Here is a 16,441-nt window from a genome sequence, read left to right as displayed (position 1 = left end):
AATAAATCACACTGGCAACTGGCAACACTTATTTTTGCCGATTCGCCAAATTTTTAAGTTATTTCTACTAATCAAATATTGAATTCGATTCAAGTATTAGCACTTGACTTTATGTAAATCACCACATTTTAAAAAAACAACATTTTTAATTGTTATTATTTTTTTAAATTATAGACTGTAGTGCGCGGAGGGCCTTTCAGATGCATATAAAAAAAATCTTTAGAATTTTTACGCTTCGATCAAAAGATGTTTTAAAATTTACAATTTGACAGAATAGGTGTTGTTGAATCAGTTTAAAATAAATATATAGTACAGTTTAGGAGTATACTCGGACATGTCAAGGTCAGGCCGCCCAGAACTGTCAAACTTGTCAGGGACATTGTCTATCATGAAATTTAATTTAATTTAATTCTATTGTTTGAATTGCTAAACTTTGTTGACTACCGAGAAATTGGCATTTCACTTGTTATTTGACATAAATGTCAAATAACAATTATAAAACTTGTGATTAAGCTATCCAATAGTTATCAGAAAGTGGTGTTAGGTGAAAAGTGGCCCTTTAAAGAGGAGGGGGGGGGGTCTATACTTAAATTGAATAACTCACATTACTAACTGATAACGACCGCTCTGTGGGGAGGGGCGGGGGGGGGGGGCGAAGCCCCTAGGAGTGGGTACGATGTAAATATGGTATGTTTGAACAGTTCCATACAAATTGTATGAAGGATGTCCCTGACAATAACCGATTGTGACCCTGACATTGGACGTATCGCGATACGGAGCCACGTGTCGGTCGTCAGCTTTAAACGGTCTTATGAATCATTTCGATTTTCAGCTTCAGCCTCAGTTTCGGTTTCGGCCGGTTTTTTAGCCGAAACGATTATTTCTTAAGTAACCGACCGCTCTGTTGTGGGGGAGGGGGGTCCAGCTACCTCCCCCTTCCCTGCCCGTACCTCGCTACGCCCATGTAGGATTGGGTACGATGTAAATAAGGTATGTTTGAACAGTTCCATACAAATTGTATGAAGGATGTCCCTGACAAGATCTGATTGTGACCCTGACATTGGACGTATCGCGATACGGAGCCACGTGTCGGTCGTCAGCTTTAAACGGTCTTATGAATCATTTCATCCTTCATTGAGTTCTGTGGGGCTATTACTAGTTTGTAAGAAACTTTGTAAGATTGCGCGATACGATCCTGTGACAAATTTGACAGCGCCATCAAGCGGTGGATAGCTGCAATATATCACTCGAAAGTGTTGTGCGAACGTCGTGGCCAATTAGAAACAACCTTACTCTGTTGATTTTGGTAGTCTATGGAATATCAATTTTGACATATCTTTTATAAAAAATGGATTTTTAATTTTATTAATTAAAAATTATGGTTGAATTTTGTACTACGATTATCATTTTACAATCGGACATTATTAGCTATATCCCGGATGACATGATTCTCCTTATATTCCAATACTTTATATAAAGGCCTAAGGCAACAGAGTATAGGCGTTTTTAATTTACCGGCCTATGTTAATAGACCTACAATTTGTTATTCATATGCATATTATTGTGAAAACTTTTAGACGCTTTTTATATCTCCCGACGTGCATAATTTCCGCGGCCCAATTTTGTACACTTTTTAAAAAAAAGTCGACTGTTGTGTTGACGGTACCACGGGTGGGGCGGGCGTATTTTTCGAGAATATTTGTACAATGTGGAAACCAAAAAAATTGACTTCTAGTGACGTTTACTGACTTAGGTTATAATTTGCGCAACGACCGACTTAGTTGAAGTGATGGGCGAAATCACAAAATTACAACTAATTATAGTAAATTACAATATAGGCTTTATATTTTATACTATATATTATAATAATGTAACTAATCTGGTTCGTTTTTAGACTCAACACCACTATACACCAAACCCTGATAAAATATAAAAAATATTTAAAAAGTATCTATTCGTAACTTAGACATTCATTTTATGCATAGTATAGACAGATAAAACAACTGAACTTAAATAAGAAGTCCTTAATTATCTGTTCCTACATAGATAATGACTGGAACCTAAAAACGCTGAGTATTCCTCTTTCAAAAAAAGAAGATTGTCTATGGGTTTACTATACTTATTTGATTTCTTTCCTCTTTGTTATAGTTATTTTTTTTTGTTAATTTTGTGGTTTCGCCAACGCTACAGTAGGTACACAGCGTGGATAGTGAAATAATTGCTACATTTAAAACCTAGCTAAGCCAAAAACTGAACGCTCGAGTCGCACACCGCTAATAGACAAAATTACATTTGTGATATATTGACGCAGGTGGTTTGGTCTCGGGCGTTTGAATGTACATACACGGTTATATATTCGTCGTGCATATAGTATATTTATTTCCCATTGTATATAATGTATAATTATTATATAATTGCTGTAATTTTAACGACGGGATACGCGAACGTAAAGATATTGTGGCCTAAAATGATTATCTTTCATCTTGATTATTCTGTATTCACTATCACATTAAACTTGGGTGTGTGATGTCAAACTTGACAGTGACATAAAATGATGACGTCACATTTTAATAGTCTATGGAATGATGAAAGGTGGTAATTTTTTTTTTAACTTGATAGTTTTTAATATCCCGTCGCTTTAGGTTAAATAATAACATTAATATATTATGAAGATATTTAACTATTATTTGATTATTTTTCATTTTTTACCTCGTTTTCAACGTTGTATCTAGTAGAGCGGAGTCGGGGGGAGGCTGGAGTTTAAACTTTCGACTCTCGAGGGTAGTTTGTTAGTCGTAGCGCTATTTTTGTTTTACTTGTTATGGGTTTCGATAGACCTTTTGTGAAATTCTTTGTATTATATTATTATTATATCAGAGAGGGTGGTCGCGGACCACATATGTTAATATATTATTAATATTGGTAAAATAAAATTGTTACTTATGATTACGCTGTGTTTTATTTAACTGTATGTAAGTTTGCCTATCATTATAAACAGATCATATTCATCATCATCATCATTATTATCAGCCGATAGACGTCCAAGCTGGACATAGGCCTCTTGCATGCATGGACCTCCAAGCACAACGGTCTCGAGGCGCCTAACGGTTAACTATGCGCTATATTAACAGATACAAAAAGTATTTACTTATACGTTATTTTGATTGTAGGGAGGAATTTTGCTAAAACTCGAAGTTGCTCGAAGTGCAATAAAGCCTGTCAGTGGGACGTTACAGGCCGACCTATCTATCACAATTATAATATACTAGCAGATGCCACGCAGTTCCACCCGTGTAGTTTCCCGTGTAGCATTCATCAGGGATTATATTGTAGGATAGGTGAAAGAATTTATTAAATCGGTGTAGTAGTATTCTATTTCAACAAACTAAAACAAAAAAATCATAAAATAATACTAAATTCGTTAATACGTTATTCATGGCTGAACTTTAATTTTGACTATGAAGAGTGGCAAACATACGTCTATGTGGAAAACTTGTTTAATAGGAACTGAAGTTAATAAAATGAAAAAAAAAACGTATTCCTTTTAAAAATCTCTTTATTTCGATTGTATGCAGTGCACTGATACACGGTCTCAGCCCGACGCGGTACAAGCTTCACTATATCATTAATTATAATTAATAAAATAATAACTTATCGAGCTGTAGGTACATGTGTTGAATATCACGTCGTACAGCGTCGGGCTCGGTTACACATATGTTCGTTACTACAATTTTGAACTTAATTTGGTCATAATTTAAATCAAGTACGTACTGGTCACAGGAATTTCGTAATATACCTATAGTCGATAGTATGAAATAGCAAATGATCTCGAATGGCTTGTCAAACTAAAACAACCGACTCCTATAACCTATAGGTAGAGAATAAGAAGAAGAACCTATAGGTAGACATAATGTGTATAGTACAACGATTTTGGCAATACTTTTAAAGTGATACCAAAATCGTTGTTAAGTTAATAATTAAAAATGGAGTATTTTTTGCGCGTAAAATTGATATTATATGCGTATACCGAGCTATCTGCTCGTTTAAACTGGTATAAAAATGATCGGAGAGGATATTTCAACAGCAAGTGGCTTTGCTATTTACGTCGCGAGTTCCCGTGGCCAGTCCATTACCTAAAACCAGCTGAGTATGCAGTTGTAACAGGTGCTTCGAAAAAACAAGAATATTCAGTAGTTTACGAATATCTAGGTACCTTCTAAACCAGTCAAAAATCATAGCTTAACGCTTCGGAACTTTAATGACCAGTAAAAACAAAACTTAAAGAATTTTGCGACAGCAATAAATATTGGCTGGATTAGAAAAATTCCAATAAGACCCAAAGCACCTTCTTAAAACCGCTTCGCTTAATTCATATACATACATAGATTACATGGCGGTCAGGGTTCAAGCAAATCTATATAAAGTGTAATTTTTTTAACCTGACGTGTAGTTTAATAGTTCAGAAATTGTACTTGTACTGTCTATGAATGAGCGTCAAGTCTTCGCCTCATAAACACTATTCAAATCAATGATGTCAAAAGAGAAAATAAATGTAGACAGGTTACTTAAACTACATTCGATGTTTATGGCACACGAAATTTTTTTTAGCGAATGAAAGAAAGAAAAGATAGACAGAAGAATATTGACAGTGCGACGACTGAGCTCAGGTTTGCTAATTAGCATAGTTTTACCGTGCCACTTGCAGTCCGCATATAACCTATCTACCTCTTTTTTCTTCTAACATAATCGATTCAAACACAGTTAATGCGATATGTTAAAATAATGTACATAATTAGTAAAACGTATACATGGTGATTCTATATGCCATTGTAAATATTTTCACTCCTTTTTCCTGACGTCAAAGTTAACTTTGAGAACATGTCAAAATTTACGTCAAAGATAAATACACCGATACTTAACGTGGTATAATCAATCTATCCTGGTAGTCTTTTTTATGCTATTAAAATACATCTTATGATACACGGACATTTAAAGACAAACGACATAAATAAGTCCTCGTTTCGAGATACCTACGGAGATGTGACGTCAGAGTCTCGTCATAAAGTCGTCATACACAGAGTGACGTCAGAGAGGAGGAAGTGTAATACGGGCGGCAGACGTTTTGTTTTTTAACAGACTTCAAAAGGAGGTTCTTAAGTTGATCGACATGTTATCATCGCTCCTCTCTGTTGTCCACGCGGATGAAGACTTACCTACTTACGCGGTTTTTCTTTAGTATTTTTAGTTTCAATATACGGTAATATTATTTGTGACACTACTGTCATAATTCAGATTACATCTTGTATTTATTGTACAGTTATTCCTATTTTAATTGATGAAAAAATATTTTCTTGTCTATGGTCGATTATTGCTTGCTACGATAAGGTGCGGGTGGCTCTAATGAGCTGCGACCTTAATAATTAAATGCCGTAAAGCCTCGTTTATGAAATCGAGTTTGTGTCACACTTTAAATATCAGAATCAAGGAAACATGTGAAATTACCATTTTAATTTTAATTAAAATTGGAAACCTGCATACCAGAGAATTTATTTTATTCTCTGCGTGTGTGAAGTCTGGCAATCCGTTGGCCTAACTTCTCCCATTCTCAGAGGAGACTCGAGATCAGCAGCCGAATATGGGTTGATAATGATGATGATGATGATGATGATGATGAAAGAAATAAATATTGGTGATGTCAATAAAACATGACTAATGACTATCTTTATCTGTATTTTGTAATTAAAATAATAATAATTAATAGTCTAGTCAAGAAATGAGTCTCCTGAGTAAAATTAAAACTATTACCGCTTGCGAGTTGCATTATTTGCAATTTGAATGGATAACATAGTCACTGAATTAGCTAAATAATGATTACTATTATTCGATATTTGTGTTATCTATGTCTTATTTATTATAGTTCTCAAATTAGTATTTTCAAGGGAAAGATTTGTATTGATCGATAGATTTTAATAATTTATTTATAATTGTTTTGGCTTATCTAAAAAAAACTTAATACACTGAAAATAAAATAAATAAAGGTATATAAAGGAGATGTCTCTGTCTCTTTTAAATAGTTCCCCTGGTTGTCATTACAGAGTTTAAACGCATGAAAACTGTATATGCTAGTTATAGCACTCTCAAATATCTTTTTGTGCGCGTTCTAACCTTTATATGACTCTTACAATAGACCTTTATACACCTTTACATACCAACAACAGTATCGTAACATACATAGATAACATAGAATACAATATACAGTATAGGTACATACAGACAAGTATTTACAAAACAATCAATATAATGTACAAATTAACAACAAATATATGTTATTTTTTGTGAAAAATTGAATATTCCGTGTAGCAGGGACACACAGATTAATTAAACGAAAATAAATGATTATTTTTAAATAATGAGTTTTTTTGGAACAACATAAAATGAAACCATGATTCTGTGTATGATGTAAACTTTGCATGGTAATATTTTTTTTTTCTGATTGTGTAAGTGTCGTAGGCTCCTTATGGGACCTCAGCGGCGTCACCGGGGGGTTTGGGCGAGCGCAGAAGCATCGCCTGATGAAGCCCGAAGGCAGAAGCAGAGTAGATGGGCGGAACGACTCTCTAAGAGCGTCTCCTCTGAGACTCGGACCTAGGCTTAGATAACCGTTCGGGAAGGAAGTGGTAATGTGGTGATCACTACCTTTCATAAGAACTGCGTGAAACTCGCCTAATTTTTAATTCTTTAACATATTATTAATAACAAAAAAAAAATATGTTAGTATTTGTATAGATGTACCACCATACGTAGATCAGTCACTTATTCACAGTAAATATAATTTGTTGTTAATTTTTCATTCTACTTTTACCTTTGCAAAAAAAAACTACTCTAGCCAATACTAATAAAATGAGTAACAAAGTCGCATCAACATGAATTGGTTCACTAGCGTTATGCTGTAACCATAGACACAATAAACAGGCAGACACCGTTTTCTATGGCGCTAATATGCGACCGACGAGATAATTTTGAAGAGACATTCGTGAAATAATACCGCTATCTCTTTCATTGCGTTGGGAAGAAAGATATGCGATTGGGTCTACTCCGATATTTTATTTTCTTTATATTTGCTTTATTTCCCGTCACATGGTCTAATGTTAGTGCCACTGAACTAAAAAGTGAGGCACTCATATTCGGCTCCGTTCGTATGTACGCACAAGCCGAGCACGCAAACATTCAAACCATATTCGGCCCGACCGAGTGCTATTAATATCAACATTGCGCGCTCACATATACAGCTAGTGCGGAATAACTTGACACTTGGCTCGAATATTTTTTGTAATGTGTTTGATTGATTATGCTTGGTAGCCAAGTGTTAAGTTATTACACACGAGTAATCAGCGCCATTATGGTGATTCAGTTGTCTCACAGCTAGACACCGTCTGCCTATTTATTACGTCTATGTCTGTAACATGTTATTACGAGTATAAATCGATAATGTGAACCTCGAGTTTGTGTCTATATCTCTCTACCACCCATATTATAGATATAGTTCCCTCGTGAAGATTCTATAAAACGCAATGGAATACATTGCGTAGTTTTAATAGCATTAGAACGTGCTGATAAGTGGTTCTCTTGTTAATTGAGCATTAATTGCAATTTACAATTCCAGTTTTAATCGTTTAAAATCTAATATATTTTTATATGGGTTGCAATCTGAATATAGAAAATGTACACGAATTAGGTACAACTTATATTTAAGAATAATATAAAATTATATTAAAAACGGAAATATTTTAATAATATAATGGAACAGAAGTCTTTCATAACAATAATTATTATTAATAATAATTAATTAATTAATATAAAATATGTACAAATATTCAACGTAACAATATTATATTTTAGACTATTTGTCTAACTACTAAGAAATACATAATATAGTCCAAGAACCCAACGAGTAAACTGTGAGAGGTGTTTCATAAACTTTATAAACATTGACGAGTCTTTGCAGATTACACTGTCAAATAATTTGTATTCAAATAGATGAGTCTAGATGAGTATTATAGTTTCATGATACTTTAATTAATTTCGTCGTCGTAAAACGTTTCGTTTCTCCTGTAAAAGTTTTGTGCCCTTTTATATGATTGAGCGTATGATCTATCTCGGTGCAGTCTTATATTTTACCAAGTCTGTTTAGGCGTTCGTAAATACATATTTAGAGATTTGAAGACTTTATGTAGCCGCTCGATCACTGTATCCACCACAAATTTCAGTAAATGAAGCAAATTTCAGCAACATTTATGAATAAATATATGCAAACCACCAAATCAACAAAGGTTACAAGAAAATTTAAACCCAACAGCATTTTACTAAGGTAATCTAACACTAGGTGGATCGAGCACATCAAGCGGGTTGTAGGGAGCCGTTGGATGCTGGCGACTTAAGAGCGTTGTGTTTGGAAGTCCATGCAAATGAATGATGATGATTATGATTCAACACCATCCTAAAATGTTTCCTAATCAATTATATCATAGCCCATAGAAAAAATAATTCATATAATCTCAGAAATATCTCATAAAAAGATAAATAAAGACTAGAGAAAAATAAAAAAGATTGAAGTTTATCAAAGCATCAACCTAAATACAAAACCATCATTATAAAAAAACCTCTAACAGTTTACTGCATGGACTCTTGTACTAACAATTAAAATATTTCGCGTCGCCGTAATTTCTCGATTAAAGATTAAGCAATAAGAGGAAAACCGTAGACAGAGAAGTTAATAGACAAATCGAAAATATCCATCGTATTCAATCACAAGAGAACAAGTATTTCAGGCAAAATTAAGGTCCAAACAAAAATAAATTTAATAAGAGCACGAAGTTACAGCTTCAACTTTTTCCTTATTACAAGTTACCACTTTGCCTATACTAATATTATGAAGGGAAAGGATTTGATTGTTTCTTTGTTTGCATTGAATGGGCTCTGAACTACTGGACAGATTTGAAAATTCTTTTACCATTACAATCCTACATTATCCCTGAGTGAAAGAATATAGCACGTATTCATGCTATATTCTTTCACTTATTCCAACGGGAAAGAAACTTACGCGGGTTAAACCGCGTGTTTCAGTGTAGTATTTTGGCACTTATATAAAAAATCATATTTTTTTTACTTACTCTCTTGTTCATCAATTAGTTGTCTATTGACTTCACTGTCTACGAAGAAACATGTTCCATAGTATTTTTCCAATACATGTGCGTTAATAATTACAATGGAGTATGCCATATACTCGTAATACATTTCTTTCGAGTTTCGCTATCGAGCGGCAGCGAGACTTATCTTAAGTCCATGAATTATGCAATATAAAATAACCGCATACCCTTTACCAACTTTGCTCAATGATATTTTACTGCACAGACTGTATGTAACATTATTCATTATCATTGAGTTGAGTGTAGGTACTTTTTATTGAGTTTACAAGGTTCATAGCTCATTAGAGCTCCCAATAAGTAATTCTGTATCAATGTTCATATAACTAGACAGTGTGAGTAACGAATTCGTCTCTATCTCTCCCTATCTATAATGTGTTAGATAAAAATAGATTGTGACGAACTAGAGACTTACACCGTCGACAAAGTTATACAGAATAGCTTAGCAACTCGTAGTAGAGTCTACAAATAGGCTTGACATTTGACAAACAGCGCTTGTCAACGCATAACATAGCACTGGAGCCTCGCCGGATCACCGGTGCGTGTTGGGTGCTATGTTGTTCTAATGAGCTGTGACCATAGTCACAACATTTAATTTTAATATAAAATCCGATATATCCTTTTAACATTTAGTTATATCAAAAAAGGCCAAGCAATAGACTAATGATACCAACGACGAAACTCCATTACAACATTGAAACATCGTTATAATGAATCCGTAGCCTAACTTACTAGTACACCAGGGACGGATAACGGAAAGCTGTTATGAAAATAGAAAATCCGTTGAGGAAACTTAGCGCCTTACTTAACGAGGCGCCAAAGGGGCGTTAATAGTGCCTTTACTAATATTGACAATGATTTGCATTCAGATACCTATAATTAGTCCAAACAAACAAGTTAGCCAAAAAATAGTGAATGCTTAGTTTGTTTACGATTTTTTGCCCTTTCGATATTGAGTCTAATTCCTTTCACGACCTGTATTTATAAGACGCGCGCCAAGTAACATCCTGATAATTTAATTTGTTGTGTTATCGCCGCGTTGCAACGACTTGCGGTATGGACGGCTTCAGTGTGCTCGTGGCGTTCGAGCCGTCCACATCTCTTGTTGTGTAATTCTTTATGGGCTACTTGGGATAGACGGAGAAAGTGACTTGAGTGGAAAAGGGGAGTGTTTGTCAACAGTCAAAGGTACCTTAAACCCTACACACAGCTCACAAGTGCGTGACTTCACTCAAGGTCATTCTCTGCCATTCTAGGGTCATAGGTTCATATTGTCTTATTTTGGTTACAGTTTGTTAATTAAGTTGTCCTGACAAATGTTGTGAATCAATAACCTTTGTTCGACATTAGTTTTCTTATTTTAGTAATCACTTCTGAGTCCGCTAAAAGTTGTATAAATATTGTTAACTCTTACGTCGGCTCGAAAATATTGTTACCCAATTTGACTGGTCAAAAAGAAAAAAAATAATTACATTGCTAGGTTTCATTTGGGTTTATTTAAGTAATATTTAGTTACCGGATGGTAAGTGGTAAACCATTGTAACAAGAGAAATAGTTCACAAGGCATATAGTCGGACGCAATCTATATGACGTCTCGGAATTTAGCTATCACAACGGACAAGTCATACATAAAGTCGACGCGTATGGCGACAGCGGGTGAGGTGAAGGCGCGCGCGGGGTGATGCCTCACTATAGGTGAAGGCGCGCGCGGGGTGATGCCACACTAGTGAGGCATCTCTTACTATAGGATAGGGGGCGTTCTCTATATCAGGAGCTCCTCCAAGTGGCAAAACCTGCAGTCGCAGGCACATACGGCGACGATGGCGACGAAAGTGACGACGCAAATACCGGTACTGACACCGCCCTGACGCAGGATAGTCAAGACATCGCAGTCGCGCCACCTACCGTATCTGACAATACCCTGACGCAGGATAGTCATGACATCGCAGTCGCCGCGGAGCCACCTACCGGATCTGACACCGCCCTGACGCAGGATAGTCAAGACATCGCAGTCGCGCCACCTACCGGATCTGACACCGCCCTGACGCAGGGTAGTCATGACATCGCAGTCGCGCCACCTACCGGATCTGACAATACCCTGACGCAGGATAGTCATGACATCGCAGTCGCCGCGGAGCCACCTACCGGATCTGACACCGCCCTGACGCAGGATAGTCAAGACATTGCAGTCGCGCCACCTAACGGATCTGACACCGCCCCTACGCAGGATAGTCAAGACATCGCAGTCGCGCCACCTACCGGATCTGACACCGCCCTGACGCTGGATAGTCAAGACATCGCAGTCGCGCCACCTACCGGATCTGACACCGCCCTGACGCTGGATAGTCAAGACATCGCAGTCGCGCCACCTACCGGATCTGACACCGCCCTGACGCAGGATAGTCAACACATCGCAGTCGCGCCACCTACCGGATCTGACACCGCCCTGACGCAGGATTGTCAAGACATCGCAGTCGGGCCACCTACCGGATCTGACACCGCCCTGACGCAGGATAGTCAAGACATCGCAGTCGCGCCACCTACCGGATCTGACACCGCCCTGACGCAGGATAGTCAACACATCGCAGTCGCGCCACCTACCGGATCTGACACCGCCCTGACGCAGGATAGTCAACACATCGCAGTCGCGCCACCTACCGGATCTGACACCGCCCTGACGCAGGATAGTCAAGACATCGCAGTCGCGCCACCTACCGGATCTGACACCGCCCTGACGCAGGATAGTTAACACATCGCAGTCGCGCCACCTACCGGATCTGACACCGCCCTGACGCAGGATAGTCAACACATCGCAGTCGCGCCACCTACCGGACCTGACACCGCCCTGACGCAGGATAGTCAAGACATCGCAGTCGCGCCACCTACCGGATCTGACACTGCCCTGACGCTGGATAGTCACGACATCGCAGTCGCGCCGCCTACCGGATCTAACACCGCCCCTGCGCAGGATAGCTAGCAATTGCTATCCGTTGTGCTCAAATCGCTTGGAAGAGTTTACCGGGGGAGCTAGATTCCCCCTCGACCAGGAGGCGAAGCCTTAAGGCCCCTACCCCCGCCCATTTTAAGGGAGAAGACCCACACATCAAGACCCTACGATACCTGAAATCTTATAACGCGCACCTTAACGGACGAGGTTCGGAAAAGTCATAAATATTGCATTATGCGATGCGATTTACGGTACGTACACCGAAAGGGGTGTGGATTTTCATTTTCCTCCTAACAAGTCAGCCCACTTCCATCTTAGATTGCATCATCACTTACCATCAGGTGAGATTGCAGTCAAGGGAAGGGAAAAAGAATTCGCTTCCCCTGCCCTCTTCATGCCGAGACAAGATAATATGCCTCATGCCTTTAATCTACACTAATATTATAAAGAAGAAAGACTTTTTTGTTTATTAGTAGCGAATAGTCTCCGAAACTACAAGGCCGATTTTAAAAATAATTACACCGATAAAAGCTATATCATCAGCGAGTAACCGGTTATATTTTTACATCGTATTCCCGAGGGGACGGGAACTACGTAGGTAAAACCACGAGGAATTTGCTACATTAAATATAAGTTAAATAGTTAATCTTTCCTCTGTTTGATATGTCAAGAGATTTAAGCTACAAAAAAATTAGCATTAAATTCGAAAAACTCAGTACAGTGTTTGTAACTATTCAATACCTAGTTTAATTTAATTAATTCTTCTCACCAAAGGTTGTCTGGGAGATATTTTTAGCGATAAGACCGCCTTTGCACACTAACTGTAAAATGAGAATTTTGTAAATACATGTAATCAGAGGCACAATTATCCGCCCACTTTAATGTACTCGCGTCATATTAAAGAGGGCGGATAATTGTGCCTCTAAGTATATTTTGTGTACAAATCTGCATGCCTATTATGTATCTGGGTGTACCATTCAAATAATGAGTCACTACATCGTTTTTTTTAGTTTCAACGAAATGAAATAGTTATCGTAATTTTAGGTAAAGTATAGTATGATTATTAATTCAAGTCAAAATGTCACTTTACTGACTGGAATTAATAATCGTACATACGGTTAATCTTACTTAAGATAGAAAAACTAAGCTTCAAAAAAAAGATGGCTAATTAGGTAGCGTCCATGCCTATATCATGCTTAAAACGAATCGAAACCAATTCAAACGGGTAGCATTTTCATTTATTTATATTAACTTTCGATATATAATTGACAAATAAAAACATAAATACACAGTAAATATCTAAAGCTTGAGACACATTTCGTTAACATACACGTAATAATATAGTCCATTTGGTGTCGCACGACGTGTCGTGTCGCGAGTCGTGTCGTGAGTCGTGTCGCGTTCACTGCAGACACGCCTGCAACTTCTCCGTCCACTCCTGCGCAGCGTTCGCGTCGCTCGCGCAGAAGTTGTACGTTCGTCTGCTCGTTCGTAACTGTAGGAAAATGAGATTTATAATTTTAAAATTGTCAAAGGTTTAAATCCAAACAGATTGTATAACACAATTATGTTTGGATCCAATCGATACATTATGGAAGATTATGAAACGTTTGCAGAGTTTCTGAAACGCTCTCTAGGAGTTCATACATTTCGTCTGTCATCGCAGACGGTCAGCATCCAGTCAGCATGACTTTAAAACCAGCCTAAAACTGTGCCGCAAAATACACTCGTGTTTAATAAACTCTATTAGAAACCGTTTCATAGTGTACTATTAAAGCAAAATTGTTATTGAGGTTTCCTTCACATGCCTTTTGCTTGGAAAGGCATAGGCTATTCGTACGCAGAGAGGACCTTTCGCCTGTCTGCTCCATTTCTATTCGAATTCACGAAGCGAATCACACCTCGAATTCCGGCGTGAAAGGCGACAAAACAGCTCCGTCTGCTAAATGCCAGCTCCACATTAGTGCCGTGAATTCACACGCGAATTCTCGCCAAAAAAAAAAATTAAATTCGTGGTACGAAGCGCGAACTGGCGCGAGCATACGTGAAACTGTTCCACGCTTACATTAGTGGCGTGTTCACGGCTTAGCGCGCGATGCGCACGTGAATTTGGTGCGGGTATACCAGATAGATGAAATCAAAACAGTAAATGACGTAATTTAGAAAGGAAAACCAAGTGTGGTTTACGTTGCACTATGATTACTAGGCTTAATTTTAACGTTTTGTTATAGAAAAATAAATAAATAATAAAGGTAATAAAAGTGGAAACTCACATCAAAGAAGGAGCGCTCGTCGCATTTCTTAGGCGGGCCGGGCGCGGGCGCCGCCTGCGTCACCGTCAGCACTTCCGCTAGGTCTGCGGGACATCGATAGATATCATCATCAATAACAACCTACATTCGGCTCACTAATGAGCACGAGTCACCTCTCAGAATGAGAGGGTGGGTCCACGCTGGTCCAATGCGGATGGGCGACTTCACACACGTAGAGAATAAAGAAAATTATCAGGTATGCAGGTTTCCTCACGATGTTTTTCCTTCACCGTTTGAAACACGTGATATTTACTTTCTTAAAATGCACACAACTGAAAAGTTGGAGGTGTTTGCCCCTGACCATTCGAACCATTCGACCATTCGATACCCTCCGTATCGAAGGCAGCAGTCATATCCACATACGTCGATTGATATAGTTATTTGTTTCTTTTTTGTTTGTAGTATTTCCGCGTGTTCGAATCAAAAATAAAGAGTTAGAGAGCCAAGAAAAGGCAATGAGTGACATATCGTTGAATGCTGATGAATGTTGAGGTCACAAAGTGTTGGAAGGCGACCCCGCACCGAAGGCCAAAGCACATTGCTGCTCGACCCTCCATTAGGAAGTCCGACTACATTGAGCAGATAATAGGGAAGGCTTTGGATACTTGTGGTCCATATGACTATGATGTTGAATACCCTTACAACATCTGTCCAGCAATGTGCTTTTATCGGCTGATAATGCGGCTCTTACTCGTAAATGCTCACAGTAGCAATGCTGTTTTTACTTGTAGTTCTCTGACCTCTTTTAAAAACTCGTCAAGTTTATTTAATGATTAAGGATTAGTTTAGTGATTTTTGCATTTATGTTGTTGTCTCGTGTAGTGTTGTCGTTACTGTTCATTATAATTTATTATAACAATGCTGTGGTATCGTATACCGAGGTGCCATATATGTGGTATACCAAGAAGCTGCAATCGTACTTAATACGTTTTATGTACGTTATTTAATATTGTAACATGATTGTAACCAGTTTTGTGAACAAAATACAAAACAAAAGGAAAAAAATGTTGATAGTGATGACACTGTGATGAAGAATGAGCACGTCAAGTTGCAACGCGCTTTGGTGGATTTATGGTAGGCGTCCACAGATCCGCATCGTACATATCGAACGCATCGCATCAAGTGGATTGTAGTATCCTTTGTACAGAAAGTCATACAAGTGCGTCTACTGATCCGCATCGTACGGACTTCATCTACCTTAAAATTAAATATCCGTTTGATGCGATGCGTACCAAACGGATTTTTATACCTGGACCCCTTTCGTTTAACGTGATGTTTTATTTTGTAACGCTCACTATTTATGTTTGATTGACAACCGAGAGCGATGGCTTAAAAAGCCAATTTCGCAACTCTAAGCTAAGAGTACTATTTTTACGAAGAATTGTTTTTGTTTTTGAATTTTTTGTCTGTATTGTCTTCAATGTTTTGAATTTTGTGTCCCCGCTTTTTTGTCTTGAAATAAAAAAACGCTCAATATATTTAATTATTTATTTATCAACCTAACCCCAACGCCAAATAGACCACCAACGAGACATTTATTTGTAATGCGAGATTGTGAAAAATGTCTTTTACCGCATTCAAAGCGAAAATCTAAACGAAGCAAGGGATTTTAAAATGCAGTTTGCAAAAAATACAATTAATACTATAGTAATTCATCTCACCAATGAATCCTTTACAATGGGAATCTTCCATCGCGTCGTAATATCGCAGCTGATGCTTTATTGAGTCGAGGACGAACCACCTGAAAATGAAAAAAAGAATACTGAAAGAAGTAGAAAGGACATAGAAAGTTACATTGCCTAAAAAAATTCGACTCAACTATTCTTTTGCATCTCGGTCACGTGGAGAAAACAGTTGAGATTTATTCAGTGAGCTCGATAGCAGGGTGCCTAGTGACATTTTGATACTACTGCACAACTGTTTCAATTCCATATAAATTCGCGTTTACGTTTAAGCGATCGTCACAGTATGAAAACATT

At 37.8% G+C, this 16,441-nt stretch overlaps 2 protein-coding genes across 2 annotated transcripts in view; one reads left to right on the top strand and one right to left on the bottom strand.

Annotated features, from left to right (window-relative positions):
* Positions 1–3,538: 3,538 nt before the first annotated feature.
* Positions 3,539–16,441, bottom strand: part of LOC112055881 (myotubularin-related protein 5) — a 96,216-nt gene continuing 83,313 nt past the window's right edge. The window contains exons 38-40 of the mRNA XM_052888647.1: positions 16,124–16,203; positions 14,424–14,506; positions 3,539–13,645 (exon numbers count right to left, since the gene is read on the bottom strand). Coding sequence (XP_052744607.1) covers positions 13,553–13,645; positions 14,424–14,506; positions 16,124–16,203 — 256 coding nt within the window. The 3' untranslated portion in view covers positions 3,539–13,552. The remainder of the gene's footprint in view (positions 13,646–14,423; positions 14,507–16,123; positions 16,204–16,441) is intronic.
* Positions 10,790–11,952, top strand: LOC128199368 (nuclear pore complex-interacting protein family member B4-like). Its single transcript, XM_052888567.1, has 2 exons — positions 10,790–10,859; positions 11,003–11,952. Exons 1-2 carry the CDS (start codon positions 10,790–10,792, stop codon positions 11,950–11,952), a joined length of 1,020 nt encoding a protein of 339 aa, XP_052744527.1.

Source organism: Bicyclus anynana, chromosome 23, assembly GCF_947172395.1.
Source record: "Bicyclus anynana chromosome 23, ilBicAnyn1.1, whole genome shotgun sequence".
NCBI lineage: Eukaryota > Metazoa > Arthropoda > Insecta > Lepidoptera > Nymphalidae > Bicyclus > Bicyclus anynana.
Note: the sequence above shows the minus strand (reverse complement) of the source record. Positions and strands in the feature narration are given on the sequence as shown.